A 17,334-nucleotide genomic window follows, 5' to 3' on the forward strand; every position below is an offset into this window, starting at 1 on the left:
TGGCAGATCAGCTGTTCAGTAGGTGTCTCACCTTGATATCACTATACAGTTCCTGGGAGGATGGTGCTGAGGAAACCAGCTCTGGGCTCCACTCTACTGGATGGAGCTTGACACAGAGGCCAGGTTGAGGATGGTTTCCGCAGAGAGCATGTCAAGACCCAAACGGCTGTAGGGTTGACCTGACTGGAACAATGAGGGAATGGAGAAAGGGCATACATACATACATACATACATACAGACAGACATATATACAGAAAAGCTGAGGTCAGGCGGGCTGTATGCTTTGATGGAGACACACCAGCAGCAGCCCAGAAACTCAGTGCATTTATTTTGTACATCTGAATTGAAGAGGTGGTTTATATATATATATATATATATATATATATATATATATATATATATATCTGAACGAGGAGGCAGGTTTAGCTTATGCTGGTAGGAGATCTCTATAGGGGAGCTTTCTCGGCTGTAAACATTGGGGAGAAGGAAGCTGGAGCCCATACCTTTCTGCACACACTATCAACATCTGCACAAGGACAAGGGGAAGGCTTTGTCATTCCCATGGGTTTGAGGCTATGGTCACATCAACAACACACATTCATCCAGGATCTCATCCACTCCCACGGAGCAGCAGTGAGGTCCCAGACAAAGAGAGCAGAGGTCGAAGGGGCCATCTCCCAACAGCACCGCAAGGCAGAACCTTTCCAATTAAGTGTTGAAAAATGACTGCGGGCATAGGAGAACATTTTAATATGGCCAGGAGCTGTACACAGACATAGTGTGATGAAAGGACTGGAGTTTGTGGGAGTGGTGACAGCCAACCCCTCCCCAACCCCAATTTTACAGAGAGAAGTATACAGCTGGAGTTCTGTATACCATTTGTCTGAATATTTAAAAGCTATATATCAGGCCTAACGGTCTTAATTACGTCCTATTCTCCTCCTGTATATGGTGTCAGGTTGTTAGAGTGTGGGAGAGAAAGCAGCCATTCCAGAGATGAGTCAGCTTTGCTGTGGCAATGCCTGGCAGCTCACGTGAAATTTTCTAGCTGACACGTCAATTCCTTGCCCTTCTGGTAGAGGGACCAGGATGTGTGAGTGTAATTGACTGACTTTCAGGCTGTGATATTATGTAGCAGAGAGCACTGAAGGAACTTGATCTCTCCAGAGACTGGCTTGTCCCACAGACTCTGACTCTCTTCTAAGCTTTGGCCTTCTCCATAGGTGACCCGTTTGAGTGGAGCGTTTATTGACTCATCTTTCAGATACTGGAGTTCTCTGGAACTCTGGCTCCTTTCGCATCGAGGCTTCACGGGGGACGTCTTTCATTGCCAAAAGATGATCCCTGATCCCTCCCTAACCCTCATGTCTCAAATCCAACCCAACACCAAGTCCTGCTGATTTTACCTCCTAAATATCTCCCCAGTCGCTGCAGACGTATAATCTGATCCACTATCACCTTTCACAGTCACTTTCTAATGGCTGCTTTTGACCCACCACAGCCTTTCAAGGCATTTTCCACATTCAGACACAGTGACTTTTTTTTGAGCGGCGGGTGGGGGGGGGGGGGGAGGGGGGACGACGACGACACAGTGTTTCATTATGTAGACCAGGCTAGGCATGACTGTGTACTCCCACGCAGAGGACAGAGGTTGATGTCAGGTGTCTTCATGATGCTCCACCTCACTTTTTGAGTCAGGGTCTCTCACTGAACCTGGAGCTCACTGATTTGGCTAGGCTGGCTGGCTAGCGAGTCTTGGGGATCGATTTGTCTCTGCTTCCCCAGAGCAGAGACAAGGTATATGCATGCAGCTTTTTTACATGCGTGCTCAGAATCCAGACTCAAGTCGTCAGCCTTGAGTGGGAAGTACTTTACTGACAGCTATCTCCTGTGATGGTAACTATTAATTAAAAAATGTTTTTAGATTTATTTCTTATTTTATGTATATGAGCGTTGTATGTATGGGCACCACTACACACATTCCTGGTGCCCAAGAAGGCCAGAAGAGGATGTCAGATCCCTTGGAACTGGAGTTACAGATGGTTGTGAGCTGCCAAGTGGGTGCTGAGACTTGAACCCGGGTCCTCTGAAAGAGCAGCCAGTGCTCCTAACTGCTGAGCCATCTCTCCAGCATGCTATTTACTTGTTAGAATAAGCCTGGGGCATTAGTCATATGAAATGGTATGCTGTCCAGGCCAGGCCCTACTTTAAAATAATACAGTGAAAAGGGAGAGCTGGGGAGAGATAACTAAACTATAATTGGTAACTAATTGTTGGCATAGGATTATGGGTACTTGGGAGGTGCACATTTGAAAATTTCCACATTGAAAGATCTAAAAATATATGTCCAGAATGTGACATGCCCTTACTATTTCTAACGTTCTTCTGTTTTCCATTTTCAGCCTCATCTAAGTCACTTCCACCTCCCACCCACCCATTCTCAATCTCTCATCTGCTCTCTTGTCTCTGGCCCTGTCCTCTCTGGTGGTCTATTCACTACACCACAGGAAGAGTGATTCTCTCAAAAGCACCAGGTACTTTCCCTTGCTGCACCAGCCCTCCAAAGGGCCTCACCTTGTTTGGGACTTTTGGTACCTCTCGGCCCATGTCCCCTCCTACTCAGTCCCTCCCCAGTTCCACCACAGCCCTGTGTGTTAGAAGAGAAAGAAGTTCAATGCTGTGCTAAGGTCCACAGAGACCTACTATGTGTCCTTTGCCTGCCTGTCCAGCAGGCTTACCCACAGACTTTTTGAACAGTTTACATCTACCTATGGCTCCTTTGTTCCAATCATACCAACTTGGACCTGACCTGTAAAGGTTGGGGCTCCCTCAGAACTTCTCTCTGCTCTGGTTTTGAACCCTTAGGAGCTCAGGGTCAATTTCCTAATTCTCTGTTGCTTCATCAGTCTCCTTCATAAGACTTAAGTACCTGGAACATACATGCTGCCTCTCATTTTTATGGCCCAAGCCTACCCAAATGCATAATACTAAGAATTAAGTATATTAAGGTGTAGATGGATTTTTCTTTGGGCCTCCAGTTCATAAATAACAACATGGAGATTGATTATTAATTATGAAAGTTTAGCCTCAGCTTAGGCTTGCCCCACTAACTCTTATAACTTAAACTAACCCATTTATATTAATCTATGTTTTGCCTCATGGCTTTTTACCTTTCTTTCATTCTGTATGTCCAACTCCCTCTGCATCTAGATTCCTCCTACTTCCTCTGTCTCTGCCCGGAAGTCCCGCCTATAACTCCTGCCTAGCTATTGGCCATTCAGCTCTTTATTATACCAATGAGAGCAATATATCTTTTACACAGTGTACAAATATCCCACAGCATTCAGGCCCACCTGTAATCAGAGCATGTGGGGAGTGGAAGGAGGAGGATCTTAGACTTGAGGCAACCCTGGGCTACATAGCCAGATCCTGTTTTAAAAAAACCCAAATCAAAACCAAACAACAGCCAGAAAAGAATTCTATATATGTTAGCATTGATCCATCTTTTAAAATCTCTACCTACAAAAGTTTTGAATGTTAGGCAAAAAATACCTACACCTATTATTACTCAAAAGGCATAACTTTTATCAGAAGACTAACCTTGATTTTTTTAGGAACATTAAAAATATTTAAGCCGGGCGGTGGTGGCACATGCCTTTAATCCCAGCACTCAGGAGGCAGAGAAAGGTGAATCTCTGTGAGTTCAAGGCCAGCCTGGGTTACAGAGTGAGTTCCAGGGCAGGCTCCAAAGCTACACAGAGAAACCCTGTCTTGAAAACCAAAAATAAATAAATAAATAAAAATAAAAAAAAATTGTGTGTGTGTGTGTGTGTGTGTGTGTATGTGTGTGGTGTGTGTGTGTGTGTGTGTGTGTGTGTGTGTGTGTGTTGTGCCACAGCTCATGTGTGGAGGTCAGAGGGCAACCTGTGGGAGTCAGTTCTCTCCTTCCACCATGGGGGCCTCAGCTGTTAGACTTGATTGCAGTCGTTTTTACTAACTGAGCTATCTCCTTCGCCCACGAAAACATTTACTATAGTATTGATGCCTTTACTATTGCCAAATAATAAACATAGCATTTCTGACATGACTAGGTTTCCTATCCATTGTCTATAATTGGAGAGATTACTGCATGCCAACATACCTGCTCAGTGACCATATTTCTAGGAGAATTGGGGCCACAGGGTACAGACCAGGGAGGGAAAAAGCAGCTCTATCTGGAAGGAAAAGTCAATAGATGGCCAGGGGCTGGTGAGAGGGAGGGTAAGAAGTTCTGATACGGACAAAATCCAAGCTGGAAGCATCCTTGCAAAGAGATCGATGGGCGATGGAGGAAAGCCACATCAACGAGGTGATGGTATTGCCTAACCTGACTTATTTTAAATGCTTTTAATGTGTGTACTTTAATTACTACCAGCTTTTACTTTTTGAGACAGGGTCTGAATAGTTCTGGCCATCCTGGAACTCACTATGTAGACCAGCCTGGTCTCTAACTCACAGACATCCACCTGCCTCTGCCTCCCAGCTAGGATAAAAGGTCTGTACCATCATGCCGCTACTAGATAATGCAGTTGGTTTTTAGTAGATAGCAGTTATCAGTTTTTGGGTAAATCTGGTTTGTTTGCCCTTCAGATAGAAAAGCGATGCAGCAAGAAACCACTGGTAATTAAAAAAATGTGAATTTCTTTGCTGGTGTCGGGGGGTTGTATTCTCTGGCCCTCGGAACCCTCTTTCCACATTTCCCCTTATGACTGACTGCATTTGCCACAGGACGGCCAGCTAAGGTTAGGAGTGTAGTCTGTGGCAATGGAACACTTTTCTTCATGTGACAGATTTCCGGCTGACAGCGGCATGAAATGATAACTTCACGCCATTGTCTGAAAAACACAGTCCAACAGACACTCTGGAAACAGGTTTTATGGGGGCAGTATCTCTAGACCATAAGAGCGGCTAAGGACATATGACACTGAGTTAGACACAGCCTCCTTCGGCCCACTCCACAGAAGCCTCTAGAACATTCCAAAGCTGCCAGACTGTCTTGTCCCTGCACTCTCCAGTTTGCTATACACATTTTTATTAAAAAGGCTGAGAAAGTTCAAACATATGGACTTTGGAATCAGGCAAACCATTACCCTGTAAAGCTGGGGAACTGTTTCAAATTCACTACAAAATAGGTAATGGGGTTCTCTTCAGAACCGGGGTTGATAATGAAAGCCTAGATTTAAAGACACTGCTAAGAGCCTGGGATTCAGTAAATATAATTTGTTCTCTGTGAGACCAGAATACTTTCAAGTGAGTATTTCACTCTGAGATACTGTCATCACATCAGGCTGATCCCAACACTCATTTACTAGAGCATTCAATGTTTCTTACTCAGTTTTTTTGTTGTTTTTGGTACCTCTGGCTGGCCTGGAACTCGTTATATAGACCAGCTGGCTTCAAACTCAGAGATCCACCTGCCTCTACCTCCTGAGTGCTGGGATTGAAGGTGTGCACCACCATGTCTGGTCTGCATTTTGTTAATATCACAGTTTATAAGTCCTAAGCATGTAGGTTCCATGAAATGTACGCAAGGAAACAATTATATTGAATGAGTATTGTGTGCAACAAAGCCATGACTCACAAGGATGAAACAGCTGCATAAAAGAATTAACACTAAGACATTTAAAAGGAGACAATGTAGGAATAAGCTATTTTAATCAAGCAAAAGAAATTTATATTATTTCTAAAAATAAAATTAGACCTTTCCAATCCTTAACATCTGCATTTAATAATATCTTCTAACCAAAATACAGATGCTAAAACAGCAAATGACAAATGTATCTTGTACAGCATACAGTATGTTCACTGTTTACACTTACTTTAATTCTACTTGGTCGTTATGTACTCGATGCATACTTAAACACCACTCATAACATTTTCACAATCAAAAAAAATGTAACCAGTTGTCTTAAAATGGCTCTGCTATAAATTGTATAGAATATACAGAATTACAAAGTCAAGTATTTTATCAAAATATACACCCCTCCCTGAAACTAACACAAGCTATCAACATTTTAAATGAATAATACAATTATAGAAAATATTTGCAAAATTATTTTTTATGTATAAATATTCTGCCATATTTACTTTGGTCTATAATTATCAGCATACAAGTCCACTTAAAAAATATCCACATATAAGGGCTGGGAGACATTAGTACATATAACTTCATATTTGTAGTTAAATCAAAACAACTTAAATACATAACTGATTGCTTTATAATCTTAACTGAGATAGAACAAATTAGTGGATCATAGGATTGCTTGTCATCTAATTATTAATTCAAAAGTGATTTTCATAAGCCCTTTGTGACTACATCCTTAACAAAACACAAGTGAATGGTGTGGGTGTACATATATACAATGGATAAAATAAAGTTGAATTGGTTTGCATTTCCCCATTTTCCTCTAGTATATAATACTGTATGTAGGTGAAAGTAGATGAACAAATGATAAATGCAGATACAATATTGGAGTTGCTTAACAACTACAGTATAAAAAGGTCACCTTGAATCATGTCCTTTTTCCTGGGTGTTTAAATGTTTTCTTGCCTACCCCAAACCACACTAAATCTTCTTCATGGACACACCACAACATTTGTTGGAAGAAATTGGAGTCCTCTGAGCTACTTCTTCATAATGACAACCTTCCAGCCATAATGACAGCCTTCCTGCATTTCCATCTACCAAATCCAGGGAACAGGAGTGGCTGCTGGCCACTCTCGAACTGTTCTGAATTCTGCTCACACTGGTGATTGAAGGAAGATAGGAATGTGCTCTCCCTCTCTCCCTCCCTCCCTCCGATTCTGGCAGTTTTAACAGTAAGAATCATGAGTTCCAGCTTATCAAGATACTAGTCCACATGAAAGATCATCCTGAAGGGCAAATGGACTTTTGAGGGCAATGTCTGGCGACAGTTTGCATCAATATAAAAAGCGATTTAGAAACATAAGTGAGGCTTTGACATCTAGGGAACTAGATGTCTGCAAACATGAGGACAGCATCTGGCTTTGTGGATGCTTCTGAGTCCTGTTAGTAAGGAGCAGAACCCTGTCCCTGCACCTCCTATCTCCCCATCCCTCAGAAACAATGCTGCTGTTTGAGGCAAGGAAGGTCATCACTTCCCCTTGTGCTCATGTCACCAGTGGGGGAGGGGCTTCTGTTGTCCTTTTAGCTAGTATGTACCTGTGGGCTGCATCATCTCCAAGAAGGTGTACAATTGAGGCATTAGACTTTCTGCTGTTTCCAAGTGCCTGAAACTTCATTAGCACAGAGGTATGTCTTGTACTCAACCTCTTGCATACTCCTTCAGTAGAATGGGAGACATCAAGATTATATGACCCCTTAAGTCTGTGTGGAATAGCCCCCAACATCCATGGCCTTGGGATGACTGGAAGACTGCATAGAGTTCAGAAGAATTTGACCATTCTTCATTCTCTGAGGTGTGGCCACTGCAAAGGATTATACGGCATAGGTAATCTCAGGTAATTGTGGGAAGGCTTTCCCCATAGATAAGGCATGACTTATGTTTTGTGTGACTTGAGTAGACCAGTTCTAATAACAGCTCAGCCATACTTTAAGAGAATAGCACAGCATTCCATTGAGAAGCACACACATGCTCATAAGTCAGATTCCAAATGCTCTACTGATTTCGACATCAGTCCTCATTATTTGCAGGTCTATTGCTCATTATGGTTCTCTACAAGGGTCACAGACAGTTAAAAGTTATAGTGATTCATATATGTATTTTACAAGGTTTATGTTGCAGAAGAGTAGTTCTAGATAATGTATGAATGTCCTACTTTAGGCTACCCATTACATATTTTCAGTTATATTGTTAAGTATTTTGTAAATACCCATTAATTTAAACAAAGATTAATAGTGCAGAAACTGGATGGGAATAAATACTGTCATAGCTCAGTTAGCATTTAACACACTCATCTCAGAGATGCCGTTTTCATGATTCTGACCCTTGTTTTCTCCAGTGACTAACAACAGTTCAGCAGTCCTCATTAGCGCTCACAGGAAAGTTTTAAATCAGGCTAAAATTCAGCTGCTTTTTTTCACTGTTCAAAATACCACAGCTCAGAACTTCATTAGCCTTCACAAACACTTGGGTCCTTAGAGAACTCAGCTGTTTTGGTTTTTATGCACTCTGTGTGAAGTGAATGGTAAAACCCAAACCCAAAGTACGTGCTAGGATCCTTTTTTTTTTTTTTTTTTTTTTTGAGTTTACACACATGAGAATTAACCCCTCCCCCACTCCTTGTGACTATTAAGTGAACAAAACTAAACTTAAAAAAACTGAAAAACAATCTCACAAACAACTTTTTGAGGCCTTTTCTAACTGCTGTTGTCACTCAACATTTTCAGCAAAGGTTTGTATATCATCCTTTTGGTCACTGTCTTCCGAATCAGTGCCCAGTTGACTCTCCAAGAGATCTGAGTTTTCATGGCACATGTCACCTATTTTTTCCTGCTTACTTAAGATCTTGAATAAATGTTTCTTCTGGTGCATTCTGAGGGCAGCAGCTGTTTTGCATATTTTGGGGCATTGGAAACAAGCAAAGCCTTTCCCATCATGCTCCCGAACATGCCTCCGCTCATGATTCCTTTTTGTGGAAAGATACAAAAAACCCTGAAAGCAGAACTGACAGTGGTAACGTTTTTCCCCAGTGTGGATTCTCTCGTGGATTTTGAGAGTCTCGTTCAACGTGAACGCCTTGTTGCAATACTGACAGATGAACTCCTTCACGCCCAGGTGGATGCGCTCGTGTTTCTGTAAGTTTCCTTGCACTGAGAAGCACCGCCCACAGGTCTTGCACTGGTATGGCTTCTCTCCAGTGTGGCATCTCATGTGCATCTTGAGAGTGGAGGGGCTCTGGAACTGCTTTGCACAGAGCTCGCAGATGTAAGGCTTCAACGTGAGATGTTGGTGGGGCTTGCCTTCCGCTTCCGCCCCTGCTGCTTTGTCGCCATCACAGAGCTCACACTGTAGCTTGGGCATCTCTTTATTTTCTTCTTCTTCCAAAGCCTTATCCGGAGGTGGCTTCACCTCTGCACGATCCAGTTCAGCTGGGTATCTGCACCTCCTGCTGGGGCTTCTGCTCCTGTGCTCCTTCCTCCACTTGACTCTTCTCATTTTTCTCAACTGTTTGGACTTCTTCTTGGGCTTGTAGTTGTAGTACGGGCGCCACGGCTTATCAGTGGAATCCTGGTCACTCGCGTCATCAAACGCTTCACTCATCTCTACGCATTCAGTCTGGCAAAGCCCAAGGCTGTCCCCATGGGTTTCTGGGTCACTCTCCTGAGGCAACGTCTCCTCCTGCATTTGATACTTGGGTTTTCTCCCTCTTCTGTAAAACAGCTTTGACCCAAGGATGTGCCTTTTCACAATGGCTTCATTCCCAATTTTCACTGTTATTTGACAAAGGGGTGCAACGTTGCTGTTTGTGGAGGTGCCTGGCAGAGCAGGTTTTGCAATGTAAGTTTCGATTTTACTGGTTCCTTCGACGACATCAGTGGTTTTGCCCAAAGACCCGCCATGATCAGCAATGTATTTCGCCTCCTCTGTTATTTCTCCCTTGTTACATGGAATAGCTTTCTTTTTCTCCTTAACACTTTTGGGTCTGCTTGCAAGTTTGCTGGCTTTCTCTGCCTCAGGCCTGCTATCCTCTCTCAGGGACGGACTGATGACTGGTTGTGACGGGGCTTCGTGGTTGCTGGTCAGGGCAGCAACCGTGTTGCTGTGCTTGATCACGGATGAAAACTGGCTGCTGTGCACAATGACAGAGGGCACCGAGCCACTGTAGCTGATCACAGAGGCTGAGTGCTCACTGCCCTTCCCCACAGATGAAACACGGGTGGGCTCTGCCTGGAGGCTGGCACTGACAGAGTTTCCAGTGGAAGAAACTGACGCCTCAGTTGAATCAAAGTGCTTGACAAGGCCAGTTTTCAGTGCCTCCTTTTTCCACTTAAAGCCTTCTGTATTTTTCACTTGGGCAGGAGTGGGTGTGCCCTCATGTGAAGGTGTTTCCACTGGGATGGCGGGGCTTCTGGTCAAGGTGTTTCTGCCATCTTGTAAGTTCAGTGTGGGCATTTCAGAGCTTTGCAGATTCAGAACAACAAATGTATCCGGCGCAGACTCACTCCTTTGACTGTTTTCTCGAGAACTTGCGTAGGAAGAATTCCGGAAGCTCTTATAAGGTGCCCTCTTGCATCTCATAGGCAAGAGCCTGTAAAGTTTGTATGGATAGACAGGAGGCTTCAAGCCTCCGTTTGCAGTTTTTTTGTTGATGGAGAGTCTGTGATCTATGGCATGGAAAGACTTCTGATGGTTTTTTAGTATGTAGTAGGTCATAAACGTTTCGAGACAAAATATGCACTGGTAGCGCCTCTCTCCAGTGTGCCAGATTTCATGCCGCGTCCTGTACTCGGCCAGGGCGAAGACCTTGTTGCAGTAATGGCAAGGGTATGTTCTTCTCCATGAGTGCACATTCGCATGCCTTCGGAGGCTGGATAAAGTCACATAACTACGTTTGCACACAGTGCAACTGTAGAGCATCTGCCCGTTCACAAATTTCACCATGTGGTCCGTGTCTGGCAAGGCACTCCCAGCGCTGGGAAGTTCACCCATCCTGTTTTCTGGTACTAAGGATTCTGCACTTGTGAATGCACTTCCATTTTGTCCAATAGTGGGATAGTTTTCTAAAAACGGTTGGGTTTCTCCTGGGATGGGCACGTGGCTAGACCTCATACAGATCTGTTCATGCCGATCCAACCTGTTGAGGGTGGTGAACTGCTTGTTGCAGTACTTGCATACCAAAGGCTCCTGGGCTGGCTTGTGGAGCTGCATGTGGGCACTGAGCAGCGTGCTGCTGTCAAAGGATTTGGAACAGCAACTGCAATTATAAACAAGGGGCGGGGCCTCTGCCGCTGTTGGACCCGGAATATCAGGGGGCTGCTTTTCCTCTTCCCTGGGAAAATGGACCTCTCCTTCATTGCTGGGAGGTTTTGAGTGTGGCAGAATTGGAGCTGGCTGTGGACTTGTCTCGTCATTAACTTCTGGGTTGGTTACTGGAAGCAGTGGTGCATTTTCTGTAGTTGAGTCAGAATCCTGGGTTGGGGTCTTTGGCTTTCGGCATGGCTTTGCTTTTGTGGCAAGCGCTTCGTCATTTTCTTTTCCTGTTTTACCAGATAAACTGCTGTCGGGTTCCCGCACAGGCTGACTCCTGTAAGCCTCAGTGATGGAAGAAACGGCATACGAATGTTCAGCAAGCGTGCGGACAGGCTCTGCCTCGTGGCAGACGCTGGTCCTCTCCTGGCAGAGGCTGGCAGTTCTCATGGAATCAGACACCTTTTTGAAGCTTGCCCTCAAGTCCAGTGGAGAAAACATGTTATTACTATTTTCTGTTTCAATGATGGAAAATGCATTTGTGATCCTTGGCCCATTGGTAACAGCTGGTTCTTCGTGCCTTTTTTCATTTTTTTCTTCTTTAACCACGCCCTTTTCAGTAATGCAGACTACATAGGGACCTGGGGAATTTGAGAAGTTGCGGTCACTAAGGTCTTCCAAGAATGATATTCCCAGCTTTTTCCCCGCAGCTGCAAGATCAGTGACAGTTTCCTGTCTCTTGACCACAACAGTGGAGCTGTAGATATAATTAAGTATTTCTGTAAACACTTCGGCTTTCAGATCATCCAGCTCCAGGACGTGGCTGGAAATACAGATCGTATGGCTCCAAAATATATTTTTGAAATAAAGGCTTGAGGCAGCCAAGACATTGCTGTGGGCTTTAAACTTGGTGTCTTCCACAATGATGGTGACATCACATAAAATGCCCCGGATGCGCTGCTCGTTTAAGATGGAGAGCACCGTGTCACTGTGAAAGTCGTCCTTGAGGTCCCTGGAGAGGGACATGACTGTCATCTGAAACAAGAAACAAACGGTCAGGGGCCTTCCATCAGTGACTTGTTCATTTCTAGGCTGTTTGATACTTCTGGGGAAAACTGTTTTTCACATGAAAACTCAGACTTTTATCTCATCCTGTTGCTCTTCCTAAGACCTGGAGGTCAACATTAGAAGCCCAATCTTCTTGCCCCAGACTGTTTCTCATGCCATTGCTAGTAGCTGTAGTTGGAAATCCTCCCAGGACTCCTTCCCCTGCCTGCTGTGAAGTCTTGGCTATGTGTGTGTGTCCAAATATGGGGAGGGCAAGTTTCTGTATGTCCAAGCAGAAAGGGTCTCCCCACTTGGCTGCTTCTCTGAGACTCTAGAGCTTAGTGGCATCATGGTCTTTTAGAAGCATCCTCTGTTCATCTGACTTTCCCCTTAAGACACGGTCCTATTGTTATCTAGACTCAGAGATCCACCTGCCTCTGCCTTCTTTGAAATCCCCTCCCCCACAAAGGATCTGGGGATTAAAGCTAGGCTATCACACACACATGCTAGGTGAGTCATATCCCAAGTCCTACTGACTAGATATGTAGGCCAGGCTAGAACTGAATTCACAGAGATAGGCCTGCCTCTGCTTCCTAAGTATTGGGAGTAAGGGTGTGCATGTAACAACACACCTAGCTACATTTGATGGGGGTTCAGAAGTGGGGGGTGCGGAGTGGGGGTGGTGTGGTGTGCATATGTTGCTGAGGACTGAATCTCTGGCCTCTACATGCTGGTCAATGGCTTTACCATTGAGCCATACCCCCAGCCTCTTTTATATGTTTTCAAAGATAACCTTAACAATCTGATCCAAACATAATTCATAAAGCAGAAATAATCTAACTTATTTTTAAGTTTCCCATAAGTGAGTGGTACGTTTATGTGAGGTATCTGCTCAGAGAAACAGCAAGAATGGAAGGAGCCATATCTAACTCATTCCTCCGATGAGCTTCCCTCTGAGGGGCAGACTGAGTCTGACCACCAGGGACACCTGGCTCCTCTCCACACGACCTGCTGAGAACCAGACCACTTTGATTTCTCCTTCATTATAATCAGACAAGACCAGAGGTTTTAAAATGAAGGCAAACAGAGATGACAAGACCCTAAACCAGGAAAGTGCGTTTCTAAGTCTCTGCTAATGGGTCTCATCACGGCTTCCTACAGCAGAATGAATGAAAGGCATGATGGCTCCCGGATGGTCTAAGGATGCTGTGCATGCAGCATGCGTAACACACTCTCCTTGGAAGGTCTAAGGATGCTGTGCATGCAGCATGCAGAACCCACTCTCTTTAGTTAGACTTGCTGGTGCTGTGAAAAAGTCCCAGCAACAGTGGTTCAGAGGTTTTAGTTGATCTTGGAAGAGTGTGACCGAACAGGGCAGCTGACACGTGGTGGGAGGAGGAGGGAAGGGGAGAGGCAGAGGGAGGAGACAAAGGAGCCCTGGTTAGCTGACCCCCTTTTACTCTAGTCAAGCCCCCAGCCTGGTGCTGCCCACATTCAGGTGGGTCTTCCCCTCTTATCCTTTCTGCGACATCCTGGGCCACGCTTTACAAATCTCCTACATCCTTCTCAGCCCAATCAAGCTGACAATTAAGACAGACCACACATTCTTACACCACTGTGTGTGTGTTGGGGGGGGGCGTTGAATAATCTTGTCATTCTCTGTATGTTGTACTGTGAACCTGGGATAACCAGGGCCTACTGACACCCTAGTGGCCACCGCAGCAGCCTTTACACTTGTCCACAGTAACAAATACACAGCACACAGTGACCTAAGATACACATGAGATGAAGACCCTGACTTCACATGATACAATCTGTACTGTTCCAGTACCTTCCCCTTTAAAAAAAAATGCAGACAGTAACTCACAGTTCTCACTCTCGGCAATTCCTCCTTGCATCTAAATGTGAAACAATACCCTTGTCTGGTCTCCAAGACATACTCACCATGCAGCCTCTAGCTCCCCTCCCTACGCCATCAGTCTATACAGTCTCCAGAAAGCATACAACTCGGCAATATTTCTCTAGCTGCCAGTGGCAATGTCTTGCCAGTCCTGGAGTCTATATAGCATTTAGCTCATGACATCTATTCAGTGGGACCAGATGTCCACACAAAAACTCCTCTTAACTTTTTTGTAAAGGGTCTGTTATAAGCTGGGCCCCATTGTGCGATTTAGCTCCTTTACACAAGCATCATTTGATAAATTTTTGTATCACTTTTGGTGCCAGGGAAAGGGCATCTTCCTATGAATCCTTCAGTTCTGACAAAGAAACGACATATGCGCTCACCAGCTTTAGTTCTGGAAACGAGGAAGCGCAGGCCTTCGGTCACTTATGCAGCCGCTCCTAGCTGGGGTTTCTGGTGTGACCATTGTTTCGGTTTCTTTATCTAACTTTAGTTCTACTTTGCTTTGCCTTGTCTCTAACTTAATCTTTCTGGAATTGTGTGTGGGTGATTGTTTCTACCAGTAAAAATGGACAGCAGAAATACTCCCTATAGATCTACTTTCTCCACAGGTTCATAATCTTATCCTATTTAACTTCTCTGAACACGCGCGTGCATGCACGCACACACACAGACACACAGACACACACACATACACGAAAAATGACATGTCTCTCCTTGAAAAGCAGGAAGGATTAGGTAGGACTGCAGTTGCCAGCGGCTTGGCAAGGCCTGGTGCCATGTAGCCATGTCCCCGGCATACATACATTACTGCCTGAGCATTCGTGGCCAATCAGCTTTTCTTAGTAACCGTGGTTAGAGCACTAAGAACAAGAAGTGTGACGACTACTATCTTCAACTTGACGGAATCCACAATCACCTGGGAGGCCGGCCTCTGGACATGCCTGTGGGAGGTCGTCTCAATTCCACTGAGAGTGGGAGACCTGCCCACTGTGGATGGCACCACTCTTTGTTTGGGAGCTTGGACTGTGCAAGTGGAGAAATGCATCTAAAGGGTAGCATCGGGGATGCAATGTGACAGCTGCCTCAAGGGCCCATGCCTTTCCATCTCCTCCATGACGGAGAGGCTCCTTGAACTACAAGTTGGAATAACTCCCTTGGAAGTTGAAATTGTTTTAATTTAAAAAAAAATCATTATTCTGTGTGTGTGATGTGGAGGGTGATACATGTGTCATGGTATACACGCGGCGGTCAAAGGACAACTTCGTGGATTCCGCTCTCTCCTAGCATTACACAGGCTGCAGAGACAGCTCAGGTCACTAGGCTTGTAGGGCAAGTGCCTTTGTCGGATGAGCCCTCTCACCAGCCCTTCAGTGGCTTTGTCACAGCAGCAGCAGAAGAAGAAACAGGAAGTAGACCAACGGGGACGTAGCACTGAAGGGGAGGAGTTCTCGGACATTAGAGATGTAAGCCCTCACAACAAACCCTCCACGTTTCTTAAACACAGAGAGTAACTTAAACCAGAATTCAGAGGAGCCTTTGCAGATGGAAGGCTCACAACAGATTTTGGAATAGAACAGTGTAAGTCAGAAAGATGAGGTTTAATTTACACGTAATTTTTTAAACTGTTTTCTTAAAGTTTCATGCAACAAGTTCACTATTCTTGGAAGTGCTACTGAGAAAAAATAGAGAAACATGAAAAGGCTAAAAAGGGGGGCTGGTTCAGCAGTTAAGAGCACTGGCTGCTTTTCTAGAGAACCCATGTTCAATTCCCAGCACCCACATGGTGGCTCACAATTATCTGAAACTCCAGTTCTGGGGAATCTGATGCCTTCTTCTGGCCTCTGTGGGCACTAGACACACATGTGGTGCACAGGCATACATGCAGGCAAAGCATTCATACATGTAAAATAAAAAATATCTTAAAGGGCTAATAAAAATGTTCTAGATAAACTGGGCAGTGGTGATGCACGCCTTTAATCCCAGCACCTGGGAGGCAGAGGCAGGTGGATCTCTGTGAGTTCGAGGCCAGCCTGGTCTACAGAGTGAGTTCCAGAACATCCAAGGCTACACAGAGAAACCCTGTCCACCCCCTCCCCCCCAAAAGCCAAAAAGCTAGATATAACAAATAAGTAAATGACTAATAAAATTATTCTGCTATATTTGTTTTCAAAATTAACTACCTTGTGTGTTAATGTGTGTGTGCAGATGCATACATTGGGGGTGTACATGGTATGCGAGTGCATGACCATGAAGAGGTCAAAGGTCAATCTCAGGTGTTGTTCCTAAGGAGCCATCCACCTTGATTTTTGAGACAAGGTATCTCACTGGGACTCAGGGCTCATTGTTTTAGGCTAGGCAAGTCCCAGGGATATTATCTGACTCTGTATCCTCAGTGCCGGGATTGCAAGCATGCCCAACTTTCTTATAAGGGTAATGGGTAGCAAACTTGGGTCTTCATGTTTGTGGAGCACACTCTACTGACTGAGCTACAGCCACAGCTCCAGAATTATCTACCTCATAAAAAAGAAAATAAATCTCAGCTCATGGTAAATATTCGAACAGTCGGGGGCAGGAGTCCCTTCTCCATCCCAGCCTCTCACCCCCACATCCAGAGGTCCAGTCAGCACACCTTCCTTTTCATGGACCACGTTTCTCATAGCGTTGGAAGACCTACTTCCTGTGGGCTTCATGCTTTCTCTTCGAGGTCTGCGTCTCCAGCCTGGAGCTCTCCTACTTGGCAGTCTTTAGACATACCCATCTCAAGTAATCCCTCACCTGGGCAGCCTCCCTCTTGCAGGATTTCTGGTTGTGTGTTCATGCCCACATCGGAGCTGGGAAGATGTTTGTTCACATGCATCTTTCCTGATGAGCCCCACAGTGCAGAAACGATGTTGCCCATCTTTGTACTCTCTATCCCTGTACAGCACATGCAAGCTGCCTATGTTGATGATGAGCAGAGAGCAATTTAAGCAAATGTCTGTATTTACATATGTGCAAACAGAACTTCCTGAGTTAAAGCCTTAAAAATCAGGCCAAAGTGAGCTCAACTCTATTTAGCCAGAGCAAAAGAAAGAGGAAAATAAAAATTAGTTCTTGACAATTTTATTCCTGCATCCTTTAGCTTGGCAGTTTTTAAGCATGTTTCAAGGGCCTCTAGGTTTCCTAAGACATTTTCTTGATTTGTGAGGTCAAAACTCCATTTGTAGTGACATAGAGATATTATTTGTGTTTTTCAGTATATTGAAAAGTATAGACCAGCAATGGCAATGACAGGTGCCGGCCCTCAGCAGACATCATGCACAGGTAATCAATGGAAGGACTGAAAATGAATCATTTGATTAACTTTTAACCTTGAGGCGCGCGCGCACGTGTGTGTGTGTGTGTGTGTGTGTGTGTGTGTGTGTGTGTGTGTGTGTACGGATTCTGTGTGATAAAACAAAGCAGTACATG

General features: G+C 44.7%; 1 protein-coding gene across 3 annotated transcripts in view; it reads right to left on the minus strand.

Moving 5' to 3' along the window:
• Positions 1-5,673: 5,673 nt before the first annotated feature.
• Zbtb38 (zinc finger and BTB domain containing 38) overlaps positions 5,674-17,334 on the minus strand; it is a 38,464-nt gene continuing 26,803 nt past the window's right edge. For all 3 annotated transcript variants that reach the window (XM_059268403.1, XM_059268402.1, XM_059268404.1), the window contains one exon: positions 5,674-11,966. In XM_059268403.1, coding sequence (XP_059124386.1) covers positions 8,394-11,966 — 3,573 coding nt within the window. In that variant the 3' untranslated portion in view covers positions 5,674-8,393. The remainder of the gene's footprint in view (positions 11,967-17,334) is intronic.

The sequence above is a fragment of the Peromyscus eremicus genome, chromosome 7, assembly GCF_949786415.1.
Source record: "Peromyscus eremicus chromosome 7, PerEre_H2_v1, whole genome shotgun sequence".
Taxonomy (NCBI): Eukaryota; Metazoa; Chordata; class Mammalia; order Rodentia; family Cricetidae; genus Peromyscus; species Peromyscus eremicus.